Source organism: Hoplias malabaricus, chromosome 8 (genome assembly GCF_029633855.1).
Source record: "Hoplias malabaricus isolate fHopMal1 chromosome 8, fHopMal1.hap1, whole genome shotgun sequence".
Lineage (NCBI taxonomy): Eukaryota > Metazoa > Chordata > Actinopteri > Characiformes > Erythrinidae > Hoplias > Hoplias malabaricus.
This window is the reverse complement of record NC_089807.1, coordinates 20,939,480-20,961,047: the sequence shown is the minus strand read 5'-3', so window position 1 is coordinate 20,961,047 and position 21,568 is coordinate 20,939,480. Positions and strand designations below refer to the sequence as shown.

The 21,568-nt window shown below is 41.3% G+C and overlaps 1 protein-coding gene across 3 annotated transcripts in view; it reads right to left on the bottom strand.

Moving 5' to 3' along the window:
* Positions 1 to 401: 401 nt before the first annotated feature.
* ttc7a (tetratricopeptide repeat domain 7A) overlaps positions 402 to 21,568 on the bottom strand; it is a 50,261-nt gene continuing 29,094 nt past the window's right edge. For all 3 annotated transcript variants that reach the window (XM_066678785.1, XM_066678784.1, XM_066678786.1), the window contains 5 exons: positions 20,129 to 20,245; positions 19,937 to 20,043; positions 15,766 to 15,900; positions 11,521 to 11,723; positions 402 to 1,075 (listed from right to left, as the gene is read on the bottom strand). In XM_066678785.1, coding sequence (XP_066534882.1) covers positions 857 to 1,075; positions 11,521 to 11,723; positions 15,766 to 15,900; positions 19,937 to 20,043; positions 20,129 to 20,245 — 781 coding nt within the window. In that variant the 3' untranslated portion in view covers positions 402 to 856. The remainder of the gene's footprint in view (positions 1,076 to 11,520; positions 11,724 to 15,765; positions 15,901 to 19,936; positions 20,044 to 20,128; positions 20,246 to 21,568) is intronic.

Below are 21,568 nucleotides of genomic sequence, written 5' to 3'. Positions count from 1 at the left end.
AAAGAAAACAGCCCATGGCTAAGTGTACTCTTTTTTTGACTAGGCCCTCATGTTGGAAGGCCCAAAAGCTGAGAGGAGCTGAAGCTCCCTCCCAGTCTCTCCCCAGTAACTCAAACAGGGGCCAGGCTGCTAGGCAACCACTGCAGCCTCAGAGAAAAGAAAAACTGGGCTTACAGTTTCACAGCAGCACTGGAAATGTTACATAAGATCTCACTAAGCTCCAGCCATGGAGCTCGCTTTCGAGAGCTGTGGACAGTGGCATGGAACGAATGAGAGGGAATTAGACACACAATAAATGAAGCACATAAAATTGCTCTGTGAAAAGGAACAATGTTTGAATAAACACAGTAAAACACCAAAACATTAATAAACCAGTTCTTTTTATTTAAAATAATGACTGGAAATGTGCCACATTGTTGATCTATTTGTACAAAAACTTCAGTGATACGGAACTGTTATGCATCCTCCTTTTGTATATGTCAGCCATTTTTACACTGAGTGGTTGTTGTAAGTGTTTCGAGCCAATGCAGAGAGTGCTTGTGCAATTGTGTCATATAAATATGTGATGTATGTGTGTGGAAGCAGACATACTGGAGGAAGTGCATTTACGTTAAGAACAAATTGTAGTGTAATAACTAACACATTAATTACATAAGAGACAACATGTTTACCGCAGCTATGATTCAGAAAACAAATTCAACATGACAGGAAAAAGGAGATGTACAATCATCATGAAAAGGGAACACAGAAAACAGGGATGGAGTACGTTGTTCATAAAATGTGCATGTTTGCGCATGTTTGAGTATATGTGTCAGTGCATGTGTACAGACATATGTCTGTCCCTCGGGGCGTGTTCTCAGAGTTCTCTGGGGATGATTGTAAAGGGTCTGATGGGGCAGCTGGCCTCTAGCTCTAGCGCAGTGAGGAAGCAATCAGGCGCCTGAGTGCTGGCGCGACTTTGCAGTGCCTCGCCCAGGCCGCTCCATGCCTCGTGGGACACACTGTGGGACTGCACAGCATCCCGTAAAACCTTTTCCCCTAGACCCTCTCGGCCCGTACGTACCAACAGTTTACCCTGTGAACAAAGTGAGAGAAAATACATTCTTTTCAAGTTCTGCAAATGCAGTTGCAATTCTTTTCAAGTCTTTTTGACCAGAAAAAAATCTCTTAATGTCAAAGTGAAAACAGATTTTACTTTAAAAATTTAAATGAGTAAATGAGTAGAAGATTTATATTAAAAATGAGAATATGAGTAGAAGATTAGTAGATATGACTGAGTAGGGAATTCATTAATATGACATTCTTTACATAATTGCATACTCCCATTTTTCCTTTCATTAATGGTCAAGACCACAATTGAAATATTATTTGGGTGTTGTATAGTTCTTAGTATTGCAGGGACATTGATGTTTGTGCAAATGGATCACACTTTCACACACTGATCATTTGCATTGATCTTCGACTAGACTTTTCAGTGGTCAGTTTCTGGCCATTTGGAATGACTGACTAGATATTGGTTGGTGGAGTGTTCTCAGCAATAACACAGACAGCAGACGAGGAGAATAAGGAATAAGGAATACGTCATCAGCGTGGGGCGTGGCTGTAGCTGAAAACTGTTAGATAAACTTTTAGAGTCACGACAAGGTCATTGTTTATTCTTTGTTTACCGTGGTCTCAGAGCAGAGTGAGATATAATACGTGTGTGAACAGACATGGTATCGCGCCTAAAAGCGGGAAAGTTCTTGTTTTATTTAGTATTACCATTTATATGAATCATTGTAACATTACATAGTCCAGCTCCACTGCGCGATAACGCTGTATTTGAGCACGTTCTTGAGTTACTGAACCTCGACACACCCACGGACGACGTCACGTTTTGCGCTGAAAATCTTTTTTGGTTCCAATGGGGAACGACAGGTTTTAGTTCGTGAACCAGTTTGTCGGTGGAAACGCGCCAACAATTTTGTTCGCGAATTGGTGGAAAAGCGCAAATTTTCATATAGCATTCTACACTTAAACAACACAGCATGGTACAACTCAACCAGCACAAAGACATCACCACCCCCCCAATTAGAAATAGGATTACACACTTGAACACACCCAGAGCATGTCTGAGACCAGGCAAGGGTGTCTTAATATGCAGATTTCACTCTCACAATCTCCCTCTCTCCCCTTTTATTAACATTTATTTTTTCCCCTTTACAAAGTGTATGTTAGGATCACTCACTTATTCTCACTGGCACAGCCATTTATCTCCTGGGTTCATTCCAGCTGGCTTCAAGAAAAGGCTCTTGACCACCCAAGCCCAGGTGAGGGTGTGCCTGCTTTTTTTATTTTTATTATTATTTATTTTTTATATATATTTATTATAATTTTTTTATATATTATTATGTGTCAGCAACAAGGCTTATTTCTTATTATATTTTACAATGGGGGACACAAGTAGAACATAAACAACGTGCAAATTATATATGAGGTTACACACACACACACACACACACACATATATATATATATATATATATATATATATATATCAGAGGCGATTGCTCTAAGACTGCAAGGGAAGCTCAGCTTCCCATAAAATGTCAAAAAATAAGTGATCAAATATATACTATTGTGTGTACATGTCATTGAAGAAATATGCACTACAACGCGCTAAACTTTTGTTCAGAATCAGCTTTTTATCACTGGTAAAGACGCGGCTTTCCTCTCAATCATTCCCGCAGCTTCCAATAGTGAAGCAGCAAAGTACAGCGAAACGAGACGAGTCATTGGATAAATGCTGGGCTTTGTCCCGCCCATCGGACGCTCAGCGTCTCTGGGGGTCTATGGGACAGTGGGCTGGCCTCGACTGGCCCGGACGCTCAGCTTCTGCATGATGATTGGATGATCTGTCTGAGGCTGAATCCCTTTTTGATTGACAGCAAAATGAGCGAATCAGCGATCCTTTGGAAGATCCGTGGGAGCATTACATTTTCATTCTGTTCTGAGTTGAACCTGAGACATTCTTTATGCTCTTAGTGGCATTTTCTTTGTTAAAAATGACTAGCGACAAATCAAGCTTCTATTTCTGGTGGGTTTTTTTGTAGCTGCTTGTGTTTGGAGACTGATTCTATCACTCTTTCTGACTTCTATCGCAGTTTCTGTCCAGCGGGTGCTGCTGAGCCCCACCACCCTCACAAAGCACTCACAGGCGGACACACTTCACATGGGCCAAGGCTGTTTAAGAAGCCTAGCTCTGCTGGCCATTAAGAGGACACTAGTCAAGTCCCTGGAAAAGACGCCTTGTTGGTACGACAGGGTCACACATCATTTTCTTGAAAAGGAACGGAATGGAGATTTTACGTATAAATAAATTTTTATGATGTAGGCCGAAATTGAGCTTCCCCTCCTTTAAAGACCAGCATCCGCCACTGATATATATATAAATATATATATATACAACCTGGTTCCCTGACAGCATGGTGTTGCAGCAAATACTGTTGCTAACACACAGCTCCAAGGTCCTGGGTTTGTGTGTTTGAACCCTGCCTCGGTTAAATGTCTGTGAGATCTGTTCTCACTGCGTCCGTGTGGCTTTCCTGCATTTGCTCCTGTTTCCTCTTGCAGTCCAAAAACAAATGTTGGTAGCTGGATTGGATATTCAAGTGTCTACAGGTGTGAAAGTGTAAGTGTGTGATACACTGGTGGACTGGTGCCCCCTCCAGAGTCCTGCCTTGTACCCAGTACAATTCCACGTACACAGCAAATTCACCAGTATTAAATCAACCATTAGTGTAAAAGTGTAAACAGGTCAACACTCTTTGTGTTAATTTAACACTAACAGTGTTGATTTAATGCTAGTGAATTTAAAGTGTAGGCTCTGGATCCACCACAATCATGAACTTGATAATCGGTTACAGAAAATGAATGAATGAATGAAAAGTTATCCTCACATATAATTACTGTTAAAGAATATCCAAACCATTCAATGTATGAAGCATGAAACTGGCTTTTGAGGGGAGAGAGAGAGAGGGAGATAGAAAGAGAAAGACAGACAGCTGAACCGGCATCGAGAGTATGATATGAGTTTTTGAGGGAATATATACATGGATTTGTTAGTATGCGTTGACTTGGCTCATTTTAGCCTCACAGCCACAGACTGCAATTGCATTTACATACTCCCTCATGTCAAAAAACACACACACATTAAAGTACTTGCACATGCTGTTCAGTAACTCACAAACTAAACTAGAGGTATGAGATGAGGAGGGGGAACTGTAATGACAGAGAAAGGGAAAACACAAGCACACACAGGGAGCTCTGCTATTTCTCAGCGGCAACAGATGGCTGCTGATTATGCGGGCACTTCAAAAGCTGAGAGCAGAAGAAGAGAGTGACTCCTTGTAGAGGAATAGAAGAGAGATGGAGGGAAGAGGGTATGAAAAACAAGTGCTCAGCACTCGCAGGAAAATAGTTGTTACAGGTTTGTGAAATGGGTGCTTGCAGTTCCCCTGACAACACACATTTTTCTAACCCTATAAAACAGATCTGAAACACATGACAAGAAATGCAGAGCTTGCTGACACAACAGCGAACAAAGACAAAGAGAGAGTCACTGGCTATATCTGAAACTCTGCACTATTCACTACATACTGCTATCATGGGAGTCTCTCACGCTGTAGAGGTGTCTGATAACAAAGTGAAGATCTTTCAGTACTCACAATCCCATAATGCCCTGTAATATGTTGTGTACACTCTTAAATATAAAGGTGCTACAAAGGGAACTTTGAGCAATGCCATAGAAAAACCACTTTGGGTTCCATAAATAACCACACAGCAAATTCTCCAGTGTTAAATTAACACTGAGAGTGGTAAATTACTACACTAACAGTGTTGATTTAACACTGGTGAATTTACTGTGCATGTTTGTTTAAGGGACATGTGAGTGTGAAGAACATTTTAAAGGTTTAAAAATCCATCACTCAATCTTTAGATTTTTTTACCCATTTAACACGTTATCAAAAATGGTTTTTTATGGAATCAAAGTGCACAAACACTTGTAGTCAAGAAAAATGGATTCACAGCCAATTCTCTGAGCAAAACAGACAGTTTACTCACATAAAACTCATTCATTCATTCATTATCTATAACCCTTATCCAGTTCAGGGTCATGGTGGGTCCGGAACCTACCCAGAATCACTGAGTGCAAAGTGGTGTGTTTTTGGACCATGGGAGGAAACCGGAGCACCCGCAGGAAACTGATGACACAGGGAGAACTCCTCACAGAAAGCTCCCCGGCGCGGGAGTTGAACCCACAACCTCCAGGTCCCTGGAGCTGTGTCACCGTGACACGACCTGCTTCCTGCCCTACACATTTGAACTTGACTGACCAACTTTTGTTGGAATGTGCATGTGTGAGAGGGGAATCTGGTCAGGGGTGGGAGGGTTTGATGGTGGTGGTTATGGATTTGCGTGCAGGCAAGGCATTGCCTCCCCATTACTGAAAAATTTGTTACACTTAAGTGACAAATGCTTTCCAGCTGATAGTTGTCAAGCAAACATAGGTTCTGCCCTAATGAGCATGTAAAGTGATAGAAAACTGAGATGCTGCTGTAGTTACATTAACTCCCAGGTATTTCACAGTTAAAAAATAGCCCCTGATACACTTGACTTTATAACTTTAGACAGAAGAATACTTTTACAGCATCACTTGTGACTTGTTAACCACTTACTATCACAACACTGGCATTTATATCAGAACTGAGAGCTATGCCTTTGCTCTTTGGGTATCTAACCTATCCAGCCAGAGTCGTTTAGTGCCTAAGATTTCCACCTGTAAAGAAACCCTCACCAAATCCAGCTTTTAAATATTTTAGTTCTAACACAGTGACTTGCAGCAATGCAAGGATGATTTTTTTTTTCAGAAAATATTTACTTTATTTTTAAGCATCATGTCCAGCATTATTTTCTAAATAGACAATTATGCCTAACAAGATTATTTTCATTTAGAACATTGAACCTAAATCACCAGGTGAGGCTTATATAAACCATACGCTTTCATGTGCCTCTGATATCCCTACAGTGGGGCAAAAAAGTATTTATTCAGCCACTGAATATGCAAGTTCTCCTACTTAGAAACATGAGAGAGGTCTGTAATCTTCATCATAGGTTCACTTCAACTGTGAGAGACCAAATAAGAGAAAAAAAAAAAAAAAACAAATCCAGGAAATCACATTATAGGGTTTTTAAAGAAATTATTTGTAAATTATGGTGGAAAATACGTTTTTGGTCGCCCACAAACAAGCTAGATTTCTGGCTCACAGACTTCTTCTTTAAGAAGCTCTTCTGTCCTCCACCCGTTACCTGTATTAATGGCACCTGTTTGACCTCATTATCTTTATAAAAGACACCTGTCCACAGCCTCAAACAGTCAGACTCCAAACTCAACCATGGCCAAGACCAAAGGGCTGTTGAAGGACACCAGGAAGAAAATTGTAGACCTGCACCGGCTCGGAAGAGTGAATCTACAATAGGCGAGCAGGTCTGTGTGAATAAATCAACTGTGGGAGCAACTGTAAGAAAGTGGAAGACATACAAGACCATTGATAAACTGCCTCGATCTGGGGCCCCACGCAAGATCTCATCCCACAGGGTCAAAATGATCATGAGAACGGTGAGCAAAAATCCCAGAACTACACAAAGGGACTTAATGAATGACCTGCAGAGAGCTGGGACCAAAGAAACAAAGGCTGCCATCAGTAACACACTACACTGAGAAGGACTCAAATCCTGCAGTGCCAGGCATGTCCCCCTGCTTAAGCCAGTACAGGTCCAGGCCCCTCTGAAGTCTGCCAGAGAGCATATGGATGATCCAGGGGAGGCGTGAGAATATATCATGTGGTCAGATGAAACCAAATCTCAACTCGTGGTGTTTGGAGGAATGCTGAGTTGCATCCCAAGAACACCATTCCTACTGTGAAGCATGGGGGTGGAAACATCATGCTTTGGGGCTGTTTTTATTAGTTTTTATTACAGGACGACTGATCCATGTTAAGGGAAGAATGAACGGGGCCATATATCATGAGATTTTAAGCCAAAACCTCCTTCCATCAGTGAGAGCATTAAAGATGGAACGTGGCTGGGTTTTCCAGCATGACAACGAAGGAGTGGCTCCGTAAAAAGCATTTCAAGGTCCTGGAGTGGCCGTCTCCAGATCTCAACCCCATAGAAAATTTGTGGAGGGAGTTGACAGTCCGTTGTGTGTCTAGAGGAGATCTGCATGGAGGAATGGGCCAAAGTACCAGCTACAGTGTGTGCAAACCTGGTGAAGACATAAAGGAAGCGTTTGACCTCTGTCAGTGCCAACAAAGGTTATATTACAAAGTATTGAGCTGAACTTTTGTTGTTGACCAAATACTTATTTCCCACCATAATTTACAAATAAATTCTTTAAAAACACTACAATGTGATTTCCTGGAAGTGAACCTATGATGAAAATTACAGACTTCTCTCATGTTTCTAAGTAGGAGAACTTGCACAATCAGTGGCTGAATAAATACTTTTTTGTCCCACTGTATGTAGGGAGACAGCTCTTTTGAACACAGAAAATGTTTGTAGATCATTGACTTGTTAGGTCTGTGACCCCAGAGACTTCAAAAAGCTGGATGGGGCAACACTGGCATGGAGAACATCAATAGAGCATGAACAGGGGTGACGTCAACCAGGACGCTCTAGGGCAGTGTTGTGTACTGGTGTTTAACGGGTCGTTGGCACACAGTGAGGGTGAATGGCAGCGTTGCAGCTCAGAGATCCTGCAGCTTTCCTGGGCCGCTGTGGGACACAGCTCAGCGGAGACCTTTGCCTGGACCTGCTAATCCTGCTGGACACAGACATGATCCATGTGTGGATCAGCTGCCTTTAACAGAGCCATTATCTCTCTATTACAGTACAGCAGAGGGAGCGCAGCCACTGGAAACAGTCATTGGTGACTTGAGTAATTGATATTTAAAACAGTTTATCTGGGCAATATGCATTTATTTGCTTGCACAATGAGAATAAAGCATGAGTTTGAATAAATTGGAATTTACATGTGTCAATGTGTCCTTTTTAACAAGGAAGCAAAATAATTGTAGGGAGTGTCCTATGTCTGGTTTTACTAATCAATACTTTAAATGTTTTAAATTTCTTTATTACACAATCTGTAGATGTTCTCTCACTACAATACCTAGAATATCTTAGGTCCTAATATCTTGGGACCATCTATAGATATGTGCAGCATCTAGCATAAGACTCCTAAAATATCTTGGTGTGGTGACTGTTGTATAAGGTTAGCAACAGCTGGAGAAACACCTAAACCTTTCAATTTAGCAGGAATGTTCCTCTAAATTATGTGCACTGGTAATGCAGTTTAACAACTGAGTCAGTGAGACGACCTGAACTGCCAAGAAGACTTAACCAGTGTCCTTCTAGCCACCTCTCAAAATATACATTTCTTACAAGAAACTGCTACTTGTACTATATAAATATGTACTTGTATTTCTTTTAACCTTCATGAAAGATTTTACGAACAGAATTACCCAGCAATAAACAGATAAATATATTTAACCATTTCATGGCTTTAAACTGTCAAAGTATGGAGACACACACACACAGAAACACACCACAATCCATGTATCTTTTTCTATCTCTCCCTCATTAGCAGACCTCTTGGTGGTGAAATACAATTCCCTGGTTGCTAGGCAATCCCATAAAGGCCTGAGAAAGAGTGAAGTGTTATAAATAATGTATTTGCATGATCTAATCACCTCATAGCCAACCCTGTCCCGCATATGAGAGAGAGAGAGAGCGCACAGTGAGCAGCAGGGCAGAGACACAGAGCCAGTGCTGAGTCACACCAAGATGCAGTGAGGCAGCACAGCTGATCTAATGTGGGTAAACTCACATGACACAAGGGCAGAGAGTTTCACTGAGTTTGACTCAAACAATTTTGCACTTATCCCAAATACTCCCAACCAGCAGCCTAAAGCATTGACTCACACGTGCACAGGCACACCTATATATATATATATATATATATATATATATATATATATATATATATATATATATATATATATATATAATTATTATTATATTATTATAGATATAATTTGTTAATATACATACAAATCTTTATAACATTCTTCAGCTCTGGACTCAATACAGTTACAGTCCTGAATTTTGTAATCACTACACTACACTGACAGCAGTTGTGCAATCAGTTACTGTATCAGTTCATTTACCTCCTTGTTATTACAAAATTTAGGGATGAAAACTGAATGTTGCAACTACTCACTGGGGGAAGTCCATGGCAAGTATGACCCATTAGCAAATTTTAAAAGCTTTATTTATATTAACTTACTTTTCTTTAGTTTTATTAATTGTGACATTTAAGATTTTACATGAAATTATTTATTATACCTGATTCCCTCCATCCTTAGAGATTTATATTTCTATTTATTTTTAGTGACTTCTTTCCCCTTTAGAGCCTCTCCTTTCTGTTTCTTTATCCTGTGTTTCTTCTTTTGGAGTGCTACTCATTTTCCCCTTCTTTCTGAATCAACGTTCTGCAAAGAAATCTACTACAGTTACAATTTTCTCATGAATGTAAGCAGTCTCTGAAATGACAACAAACAAGACTCAAGCCCTTTTCTTCAGCAACTTTAACTTCAAAATGTATGTCCTTCAGACATTTTCCTCTAACAAGCTGAGTCATTAGCAAAATTTTTTGGCTCTGACAAATTTGGCAATATTCTGCTGAAATAGATGTGTTGAGTCATTTCTGAAGTATGTCATTTTGCAGTTCAAAGCAAGACATCATTGAGCACCTCTAAGAGGCCTGAAATCAAACCAAGCATTTCCCTTTGTGTAACATTAAAACATGCTAGAAATACTTGTTGGGGTCCCGTAGTTGAAAATGATATTACCTCATAACTCTTTTTAACTAGGGTCTGTTAGAAGTGGATCCTGGTGAAACTGTATTCTGTGGATTGTATGGCTGACCAGGCCATACTACTCTGTCAACTCTGATTCATACTGTTGATTTGTAATGAAGACATACAGTGAAGTGCATACAGCAGAGCCAACTGGCAGCGATTCAGGTTTTTATCACCTCTGGGGATTGACAGAGTATGTCTGCAGTCTAGAAATAGCAAGAAAACATATTCTGATTGGCCAAATATAGGGAGAAAATGGCCTGGCTTTTCACTGCAACTTACTCCAGCACTGACTAATGAAAGCCTTGACATTATTGAGTCAGAATGAGTGGAGGCAGCGCTAATGTTAGCTCACCTACCCCTGTGGGCTGCAACTGCAGCCTCCTCATGCTACTGCAAATGTAGTGTCCTACAGAAAGAGACTACCCACTACACTTGAGTGTTTGTGGTACACTATTATGATTCATTATTAAATTGAAGACAGAGGGGATATACTTCATGAGCAAGTATGTGGCAGTTACAGTTTTAACGGTCTGTACAATATGAAAAAAACAATAGTATCCTGAAATATCCCCTAAAAAGCTATTCTTTCATAAATGAAATACAGTATCAAACACTCCAGTACGTGGAGAAGTTAATGGATCTCCTTTGAAATTCACATACTTTGCTGTTAGCACTGTTTAATCAAGAGGCTCACACTAAACACTAACTCTCTGATACTATTTAGACAGGATTCGTTTCACATGCTGAGGTGAGGTAATTTAATCATTACAGATATTATTCTTTGCTTTAAGTCCAGCCTGAATCAGCCATGTCAGAAATGTTTACAGATGGTGTTTTTGTATCAGTATATATCCCTGAGGATTTTACCAGCTATCAGATATATTGTAAAAGCAAAAATGGCATAGCCATGAGCACAAGGCATCAAGGCATGTCAATATCTTGGTCTTGATTCCTAACTCTTCTTAGCCTGATTAGTCCATGTTTTGTTTGGTTGTTGGTGAAAATTTCCATGTCTCTGTAATATCCAATCTTTTCCTACAGCCTTGAGCACACATATTTATTTACACTACAGAGAACACATTGCAGATGTGCCAAATGACACCACAAACGGTGCTGAGTGTGTGTGAGAAACTCTCGTGTTTGAATTATGCAACATAAACCTGTCGTAGTTTGAAGATATCCTAAGATATGCGGTTAGAAGCAGAGGTTCACTATATCTCAAGAATGTAATTCAGCTTTTTTTTGTGTGTGTGTGTGAGTAGAGGTTACAAAAAGGTACTGTGTGTGTATATGACGTTGTATAATTGTGATAACTGAGCTGGCTGCAGTGTGCAGTATGTGTGAGTCAGATGATTGAGATTAACCCCTACAACAACAAGTCTCTACATGTGGGCCCACACTTCAACTCCTCAGGTTTATAATTTCATAACTTACGTAATTTTGTAGTAGTGGATACTGAAAAAATCATTAAAAGTAGTGATTAAATAAATAATGTGATTAAGAAGGGAAGAATATGTCTGTGGTTCACATTTGCATGTGTGATCAAATAGTCACTCACCAGGTGTATTAATATATGTTGTCCTGTGGGATTGATGGCCAGGGCTTCATCATACAGACTTTTGGCTTCGGCATCATTGCCTCTGAGCTCAGCCAGCTGGCCCTTCAGGAGCAGCACTGAGTGGGAGGTGGGGAAGAGCGTTCCTGCCTCCTGAACACAAAACTGTGCCTCCTTCACCCGCCCATCCGCCATGAACAGCTCTCCTACACACACACACACACACACACACACACACACACACACACACACAGAGTGAAAACACAGCTGCTTCAGTGACAAGGATGTTACATCAGCTTTGACTACAATTATACAATTGTGTCCCAACTATAGCCTACTTATTAGGAATGCATGATCGGAATTAGTCAAGATCAGAATCCACTGTTCTTATTTCTCCCTACATGTGACCCTACATATAACTTTCATCCACAATGTAAAAACCATCAGTAACTGAAAGATCAAATGCTAGATGATTTCACCGAGCTGAGAGTTGGAGTTTCCATTCATGCTTACTGAGCTGTCCAATGACACTGCACTAGTGGGAGGCAGTAATGATATGGTGGCTGGTTTGACCTGAATTTGACAAAACAAACATTTGCCGTCATGCTATAATTGTGTGATAAGGGCAGATGTACAGTACCAAGCAGGAACTGGAAACAAATAAATTGGGAGAAAATGGATTAAAAATTACCATTGGCCAGTCTGGTTTTAAAGAAATCAGTATTATTCATAAACATTTTTAATCAAGGCAAGCCTATAAAACATGTATGTATGTGGTAAATGAATGCTTAGAATATTTAATTTTTTAATAAAGATGGTCAGGACCATAAAGTGAAGTGGAAAACTTACTCAAAGGAGGAATACATAGATAACATGAGTCTAGAACTTACAAATAGGGTTTATATATATACAGTGTTCTTGTTTTCTGAAAGACATATGATAAATTAATTCATTCATTAATTGTCTGTAAGTGTTTATCCAGTTCAGGGTGGCGGTGGATCCGGAGCATACCTGGAATCACTGGGTGCAAGGCAGGTACACACCCTGGAGGGGGTGCCAGTCCTCCACAGGGCTACACACACTCCCTCACACAGACAGTTTTGAGTCACCAATCCACCTAACAATGTGTGTTTTTGGTTTGTGGGAGGAAACTGGAGCACGCGGAGAAAACACACGCAGGGCATATTGATTGAGGTCACACACACACATTCACTCACACCTATGAACATTTTTCTTGAGTCACCAATCCACCTACCAACATGTGTTGCACCCGGAGAAAACCCACACAGACACAGGGAGAACACACCAAACTCCTCACAGACAGTCATCTGGAGGATACCCACGCAGACACAGGGAGAACACACCACACTCCTCACAGACAGTCACCTGGAGGAAACCCATGCAGACACAGGGAGAACACACCACACTCCTCACAGGCAGTCACCCAGAGGAAACCCATGCAGACACAGAGAGAACACACCACACTCCTCACAGACAGTCACCTGGAGGAAACCCACGCAGACACAGGGAGAACACACCACACTCCTCACAGGCAGTCACCCAGAGGAAACCCACGCAGACACAGAGAGAACACACCACACTCCTCACAGACAGTCACCCAGAGGAAACCCACGCAGACACAGAGAGAACACACCACACTCCTCACAGACAGTCACCCGGAGGAAACCCACACAGACACAGGGAGAACACAACAAACTCCTCACAGGCAGTCACCCAGAGGATACCCACGCAGACACAGGGAGAACACACCACACTCCTCACAGGCAGTCACCCAGAGGAAACCCACGCAGACACAGAGAGAACACACCACACTCCTCACAGACAGTCACCCGGAGGAAACCCACACAGACACAGGGAGAACACACCACACTCCTCACAGACAGTCACCCGGAGGAAACCCACGCAGACACAGAGAGAAAACACCACACTCCTCACAGACATTGACCCGGAGGAAACCCACGCAGACACAGGGAGAAAACACCACACTCCTCACAGACAGTCACCCAGAGGAAACCCACACAGACACAGAGAGAACACACCAACACTCCTCACAGACAGTCACCCAGAGGAAACCCACACAGACACAGGGAGAACACACCACACTCCTCACAGACATTGACCCGGAGGAAACCCACGCAGACACAGAGAGAAAACACCACACTCCTCACAGACATTGACCCGGAGGAAACCCACGCAGACACAGGGAGAAAACACCACACTCCTCACAGACAGTCACCCGGAGGAAACCCACACAAACACAGGGAGAACACACCACACTCCTCAGACAGTCACCCGGAGGAAACCCATTCAGAAACAGGGAGAAAACACCACACTCCTCACAGACAGCCACCTGGAGAAAACCCACGCAGACACAGGGAGAACACACCACACTCCTCACAGACAGTCACCCGAAGCGGGACTAGAACCCACAACCTTCAGGACCCTGGAGCTGTGACAGAGACAATTCCTGCTGTGCCACCCTGCTGCCCACATATGATAAAAGGAAAGGTAACAGCATGATCACTTACTTTAATGTTAAACACAACCAAACTCTTAAAGGACTAAAATTACATCAGTGGTATTAATGTTTAGTTTAGTACTGGGGCACAACAAATGACTATAACAGAAGTTATACTATGCTTTATATATCTGACATCATAAATGTGTACAAAACACAATCTTCTGTGGAAGATAAACTCACAGCAACTTTAACACTTATCTTATGATGATCATAAACAATGACTTCATTTAAAGCAAGTAATACACACACCTAAAACACAGAATGTTTATTTTATGTGTGCTTTAAGCTCATCATGTTTGGACATTTTAAAATGTGACACTGGTTACTTAGCCCATGTAGACAAGCTCACACAAACAATTGAGGATATTAACCTGTACATCTAAATAAGGCCATGTGCTGCTGCTGTTAAAGCCTGGGTTCACACAAAGGGCTATCCCAGACAGCTGCACACTTCTTCCTCACTGGCTAATACAAAACACACACACAGCTCTGTACTGGCATGCACGGCTGCCCACCGCCATATTACTACAACCTCATTAAAGCCTCTGTGTGTGAGCATGTGTTTGTGTGTGTGTGTGTGTGTGTGTGTGTGTGTGTGTGTGCGTGTGTGCGTGTGTATGTGTGTGTCTCCATCCATGTTTGTTTTTCAGGAGCGCAGATGGGATAATTTGGGCATGCTAATACACTGAGGGAAAATAAAGATTAAAGCTTTGAGGGGAAGACAGTTGGAAGCAACTAAACAAAACGAAAAACAAATCAGTTTTAAAGCCTCTCTCCTTAAAAGAGTTTTTACTCCTCAAATCCATTACTTATAAAACATATTTATTTTAAACTCATATTCTATAGGAGCACATAATTGCAAAATATCTGAAAGTTATTTGATGTCATTGCGGTGTTCTCCCAAACTGTCCCAATTACTTTAATATAGAAAATGTTGACATAATGGACAAATTGCTACCATACAACCTACATGGTATACTATTATTGCTCAATAGTGGAGGGCTTTCATTTCTTCCAAATGCAGTACAGTGGCCTGACTGAATTGGGCCACTCACCCACTTCTGCTTGCTTTTTTTCCCTCTTCCTCACTGATGAAAAAAGGATGTAGCCCATCTCAGGCAGGAAATGAGCCCATGACAGTGGAATGTTGGGAATGGAACTGGGAAGGGCACAAATACCCTGAACAAGAGCCCTGGGAAAGGCACTTTATATGCAGGGACATATAAATAACTGTAGGATAAAATACAGTTCATGTGAAGGTCAAAAGTTAAGGGTTTTTCTCCAGTAGGCTCTACACAATATTTGGAATGATGTAGTTATATTAACAGTATTAAAGCTAAAAATATTAATTTCATATCACTAAATTTAAAGTTGGTGGCACACGGTGGCACAGCAGGTAGCATCACAGTCACACAGCTCCAGGGACTTGGAGGTTGTGGGTTCAAATCCCTGTGAAGGACTGGCACCTCATCCAGGGTGTGTTTCTGCCTTGCTGCCAGTGATTTCCGGTAGGTTCCCGACCCACCACAACCCAGAACTGGATAAGCGGTTACAGACAATTAATGAATGAATTAATGAATGAATTAATAATTTAAGGTTGAGCATAACAGTCTCCCATCAATGGTTTTACATGCAACAGTCTCTTCTCACTTCTATGTAGACATTTGACTGGAGAGGGAAGAAATAAAATGGTGATCTTTGTTTACCTGCTTGCAACCAGATGCGCTCCAGGGTGGTCCAGATATAAGCAGGGCCTTGTCTGTGGGTGGAGCTTATAGCAGAGACCTCTGACATGGCCTGTTCCAGCCGAGACACAGCCAAAGATGGGGCACCCTGAGAGCCTGGAAAAAAGATAGGGGTTCACAAACACATAATGATAACGATAAACACACACACACACATACACACACACACACACACACTATTACTCACATATACACAAGGTGTTCTGCTACTATTCTGATGGACCAGATTTTAGTGCAGTTGATTAGAACTCAACCGATATGACAGTTTTATCACAATAAAATTTCCTCCATTCAATTTTTCACCACCTCCCCTCCATCTAGATTTCATGCATTGTTAGAGTCAAGCGACTGAAAACAACCTTTACACTTACAAATTTGTGCTTGGGCTGTGGGGAGAAATCAGAGAGCCCACAGAAAACCCACAGAAATGGGGACAATACACCTCCTTACAGACTCTAATACATAATATTTTAGTAGTATTAATATGGGGCGGCATGGTGGCGCAGCAGGTAGTGTCGCAGTCACACAGCTCCAGGGACCTGGAGATTGTCTGTGGGTGACTGTCTGTGAGGAGTTGGTGTGTTCTCCCCGTGTCCGCGTGGGTTTCCTCCAGGTGCTCCGGTTTCCTCCCACAGTCCAAAAACACACGTTGCAGGTGGATTGGCGACTCAAAAGTGTCCGTAGGTGTGTGTGTGTGTGTGTGTGTGTGTGTGTGTGTGTGTGTGTGTGTGTGTGTGTTGCCCTGTGAAGGACTGGCACCTCCTCCAGGGTGTATACCTGCCTTGCGCCCAATGATTCCAGGTAGGATCTGGACCCGCCGCGACCCTGAATTGGATAAGCGGTTACAGATAATGAATGAATGAATGAATAGTATAATATGAGTGTATTATAGAATATTTTATATTCATTCATTCATTGCTTGTAACTGGTGGGTTCAGTGGTCGGTCCAGTGGTGGGTCCAGAGACTACTTGGAATCATTGGGCGCAAGGCAGGAATACACCCTGGAGGAAGCGCCAGTCCTTCACAGGACATATTGATTGAGGTCACACACACACATTCACTCACACCTATGAACATTTTTCTTGAGTCACCAATCCACCTACCAGCATGTGTTGCACCCGGAGGAAACCCACGCAGACACAGAGAGAACACACCACACTCCTCAAAGACAGTCACCCGGAGGAAACCCATGCAGACACAGGGAGAACACACCACACACCTCACAGACTGTCACCCAGAGGAAACCCATGCAGACACAGGGAGAACACACCACACACCTCACAGACAGTCACCCAGAGGAAACCCACGCAGACATAGGGAGAACACACCACACACCTCACAGACAGTCACACAGAGGAAACCCACACAGACAAAGGGAGAACACACCACACTCCTCACAGACAGTCACACAGAGGAAAACCCACGCAGACACAGGGAGAACACACCACACTTCTCACAGACTGTCACCCGGAGGAAACCCACGCAGACACAGAGAGAACACACCACACTCCTCACAGACAGTCACCCAGAGCGGGACTCGAACTCACATCCTCCAGGTCCCTGGGGCTGTGACTATATTTCATAATTTAATACAATATTATAGACAGGAATAGATTTACAAAAGTTTTAGTCATTGATATGACATTAATTGGACAACTACATATTTTTATATTATAAAATATCTCCAATAGCATTAATTCAATCATTCACTGTATGTAACTGTCAGGGTCGCGGTGGGTACAGAGCCTACTTGGAATCTTTCCAGTAGACTGAAATATTATAAATATTTTAGTGCTGAAGCTGGAGCTTCTCTGGACTTTTAACATATATTATTTGTTTTGTGTCAGTTGCCTCTTTTGTTTATTGGGTTTACATTAAATGTTTGTAAAAGATGTTGTAAAAGTTGCAATCAAAGGTGTAATGTAAATTGAATAAAGGCGTACACCACACATCCACAAGGAAACAAGAACTAGAACATATTCAAGGTGACTAATGCAATATAATTTAAGAGATTTAAAACTTTGACCAAAATGACAAAAGAAAAAATAAACGCAAATAATACTGTCACTTGGAAACTAACTCGGGTCTAAAGTTTTCTAAAGATTCAAAGACATAAAAATTTTCCGTCATTTAGAAACAAAGGCACTGTAGGCACTGCAACAAATTACTGCTAGAATTGATTTTCCCTAATTAAAAAAAACACTTTTGCCTTTGTGAAGCTGGTTGCCAGGATCAGAAAAAGGTCAGTATCTTTGTAGAATATTGATGTACCCCTTAAACACTTAAATACACAAAGAACAGCTTGACACTGTGACTCTTAAGTGTTTGCACAGTCCCTCAACTATCCTGGTGAATTACTATTAACTACCAATATGTGTAATTACCTAGCTGTGTAATAAACCGACCAATTCATCAATAGTATTAAAAATGTAGATAAAAAACATAATCTTATATCTTACAAAGGAAGAACATTCAGAACTATTTATGCAGTTAGCAAGGTGCATTAAATATGGTGCTGGTAGTACTGGGTGACATGGCCAAAAATGTTATCACAATAAGTTTTTCTATTCATTTCAATATTTATCACAATATGAAAATTATGTCACACTGTGACAAAGGACATTCTTCTAAAAATGTAGACTGAACACACCAAATGTTCATTACTATACAATATTTAAATGTATATACTTATACTATATTTTACTCATTGTTAATTCACAAGGAATGATTTCACTGGAACAATAAAATTTTCATACCACATAAAATAATGAATGAATGCATAAAGAAGTAGAAAGGGTAACAAGATTAAGAGGAGCTTAAAATAATAAAATATTAGAATGCTAGAATGTTTTCAGTTTCGCACGTTCATTCATTCACTGTCTGTAACAACTTGTCCAGTTCAGGGACGTGGTGGGTCCAGGGCCTACCCAGAAGCACTGGTTGCAAGGTGGAAAAAGCCCTGCACTTGGGAGTGTTTGTATATTGGCCGTGTTTATTTAAGAGAAGTAGCCTCGGATCTAATTAAATAATTTGTGAGCGAAGAAAATAATTTTGTTTGGGGAAAAAACACGTTAGGCAATGGACAGTGCTCTCGCAAATAAGAAAACGTGTGTGTGTGTGCGCTTGTGTGTGTGTGTGTGTTCAATATACATATATGTTTAATACACACACGCACTTAAATAAAGTGTATTATAGGCTTGTTTACGGTCTCATATTCATGCAGTCTCCTATGTTCATTTACCATAATAGCACAAGTATATGAGCCTGACAGAGTGCAGCTGGCTGTGCTAAACAGGAAAGGAAATGAAGGTTTATTGAGCTCTGTTACCCAAAGCTTATCATCATTATCGAGCAAAAATTAATCACTAAATAAATCAATGTTGTTTTATCGCCCAGCACTAGCTGCTAGGCCCTAGCTATTCATAATCACTATTTATACAACACTGTTCTAGATATATATAAACACTGTTTGTTGTTTTATATTTAAATCCCTATTTTATGATTTGCAATTCTAGCCTCACTGCAACACTTTAAGACTTGCAACACAAAGTAAAATATATTTTTTTCCGAACATATATATGTAAAATGTATATAATGCTGAATTAAAATACGCCTTTATCTAATTTTTTAAATAGGCTTTGTGATTTGTCCTTGTTATTGGACCATACTACATTCCATTGGTGGTTCATCTCAGAGATTACAGAAAAACAGTAAAGTGATTCAGCAGATAAAATTCCTACAAAATTATTTCAGAGCTGGTTTAAAATAGTTTCACCAATCTTTATATCTGTCAATTTTATCAACCATAACTGTGTGTTTGAGAAGGAAAATTACAACAATGTGTTGGAAACTCAGAGACAACTGATATAAAAGACAACAAAAGTATGTTTCAGATCATGTCCAAGGTATAAATGTGGTCATAGATACTGACACAGGCACACAGGCTCACACACAAATGCATGCACACACACACGCACACACACACACATACACACACACACAAACACATGCACACACGCACAAACACACAAATACACACAAACACACACACACACATGCACACACATATACACACACACACACACGCACGCACATGCACACGCACACACACATACATCTAATAATACAGACCAGTTTCTGTTTCCTGGAAGTCTGGAAGAGCGAGGTGTAAGCCACTGGACTTTCTGCTTAGTGGGCTTGGCTCAGGAGGTGGAATACTGCTGTTGTCGTCAGCCTCACTGCAACATCAAGCTCCACATTATATCAATGGCATTCATATTATCCTGCCTAGCAATGTAGACTATGCACACAGACATATTTTACCTGGAACGGACCAAGTCGTTTCTGCCCTGCCACAACTGAAGCATGTCTTCACATGTCTGCAGAGCGACAGCAGGACCAAACAGAGCCTCCTCCAGTTTCACTTTAGTAAAGAGTAGGCTGCAATACACAGACAGAGATCCCCATTATTTCATCATTTTAACCAGAGGAGCAGCTTTGTGCTGAACAGGAACTGCAGCTATGAGAAAAAAAATTGTAAATGTGCAACCAATTTTAAAAGCTTGTCACATATAGTTAAAGTACAAGTTTGTTACCAGTAATAAGTGCAGTCCTGGCCTTTTTGAGGTAGGTTGAAAGTGAAGCTATTAGAACTGGAAACAAAATATTTTACTCAATATTCATTCATTTATTTTCTGTCAGTGCAGTATCTAGTTCAGGGACATGGGTGCAAGGCAGGAACACACCCTGGAGGGAGGCCAGTGCTACACAGGGCAACACACACACATTCACATCTATGGACACTTTTGAGTCGTCAGTCCACCTACCAACATGTGGTTTTGGATCGTGAGAGAAAAACGGAGCACCTGGAGGAAACTCACGCTGAAACAGGTAGAACACACCACACTCCTCACAGACAGTCACCCGGAGGAAACCCACGCAGACACAGGGAGAACACACCACACTCCTCACAGACAGTCACCCGGAGGAAACCCACGCAGACACAGGGAGAACACATCACACTCCTCACAGACAGTCACCCAGAGGAAAAAAAACGCGGACACAGGGAGAACACACCACATTCCTAACAGACAGTCACCCGGAGGAAACCCACGCAGATGCAGGTAGAACACACCACACTCCTCACAGACAGTCACCTGGACTTGAAACCACAACCTCGAGGTCTCTGGAGCTGTGTGACTGCAACACTACCTGCTGCGCCACCGTGCCAACCGTTACACAATATATTTCAATATAATAAATACTGTTTCATTTATTTACAATATTATTCATTATAAAGGTAAATTGTGCTTATTTAGTAAATAATTACTACTGAAATTCATTATTGTGCGGGTTATATGCCTGAGCTTGTAACCTCCCAACACCCTTTATAAATTACAACTATGATTTTAATGAAGCAAAGACAAGGCATCAGAACACATAAGACATGTGAGTCATCCTTTTGCTGTTTTCTATAAAAAAAAAACCCTGTGCAGTGACATTTTCTGAGCTGAGGCCTTTAGTAGTGCTAATATATGCAGATGGATACTGTGTCAGTGTGCTGTTTGTTTGTGTGACGCTGACAGGCTGCATCCATGGCCCAGCGACTCTGATGCAGCCAGGGGACACACTCCCACTGAAGCATGCCTCCTTAGCAGTTCATGAGTGGGTAGAAGGGTTGATATATGTGGAAGGGTGCATGAGTGTGAGTAGTGTGACATGTGTGACGAAGTCTGTGAAGCATTGAATTGTTTAACAATCATG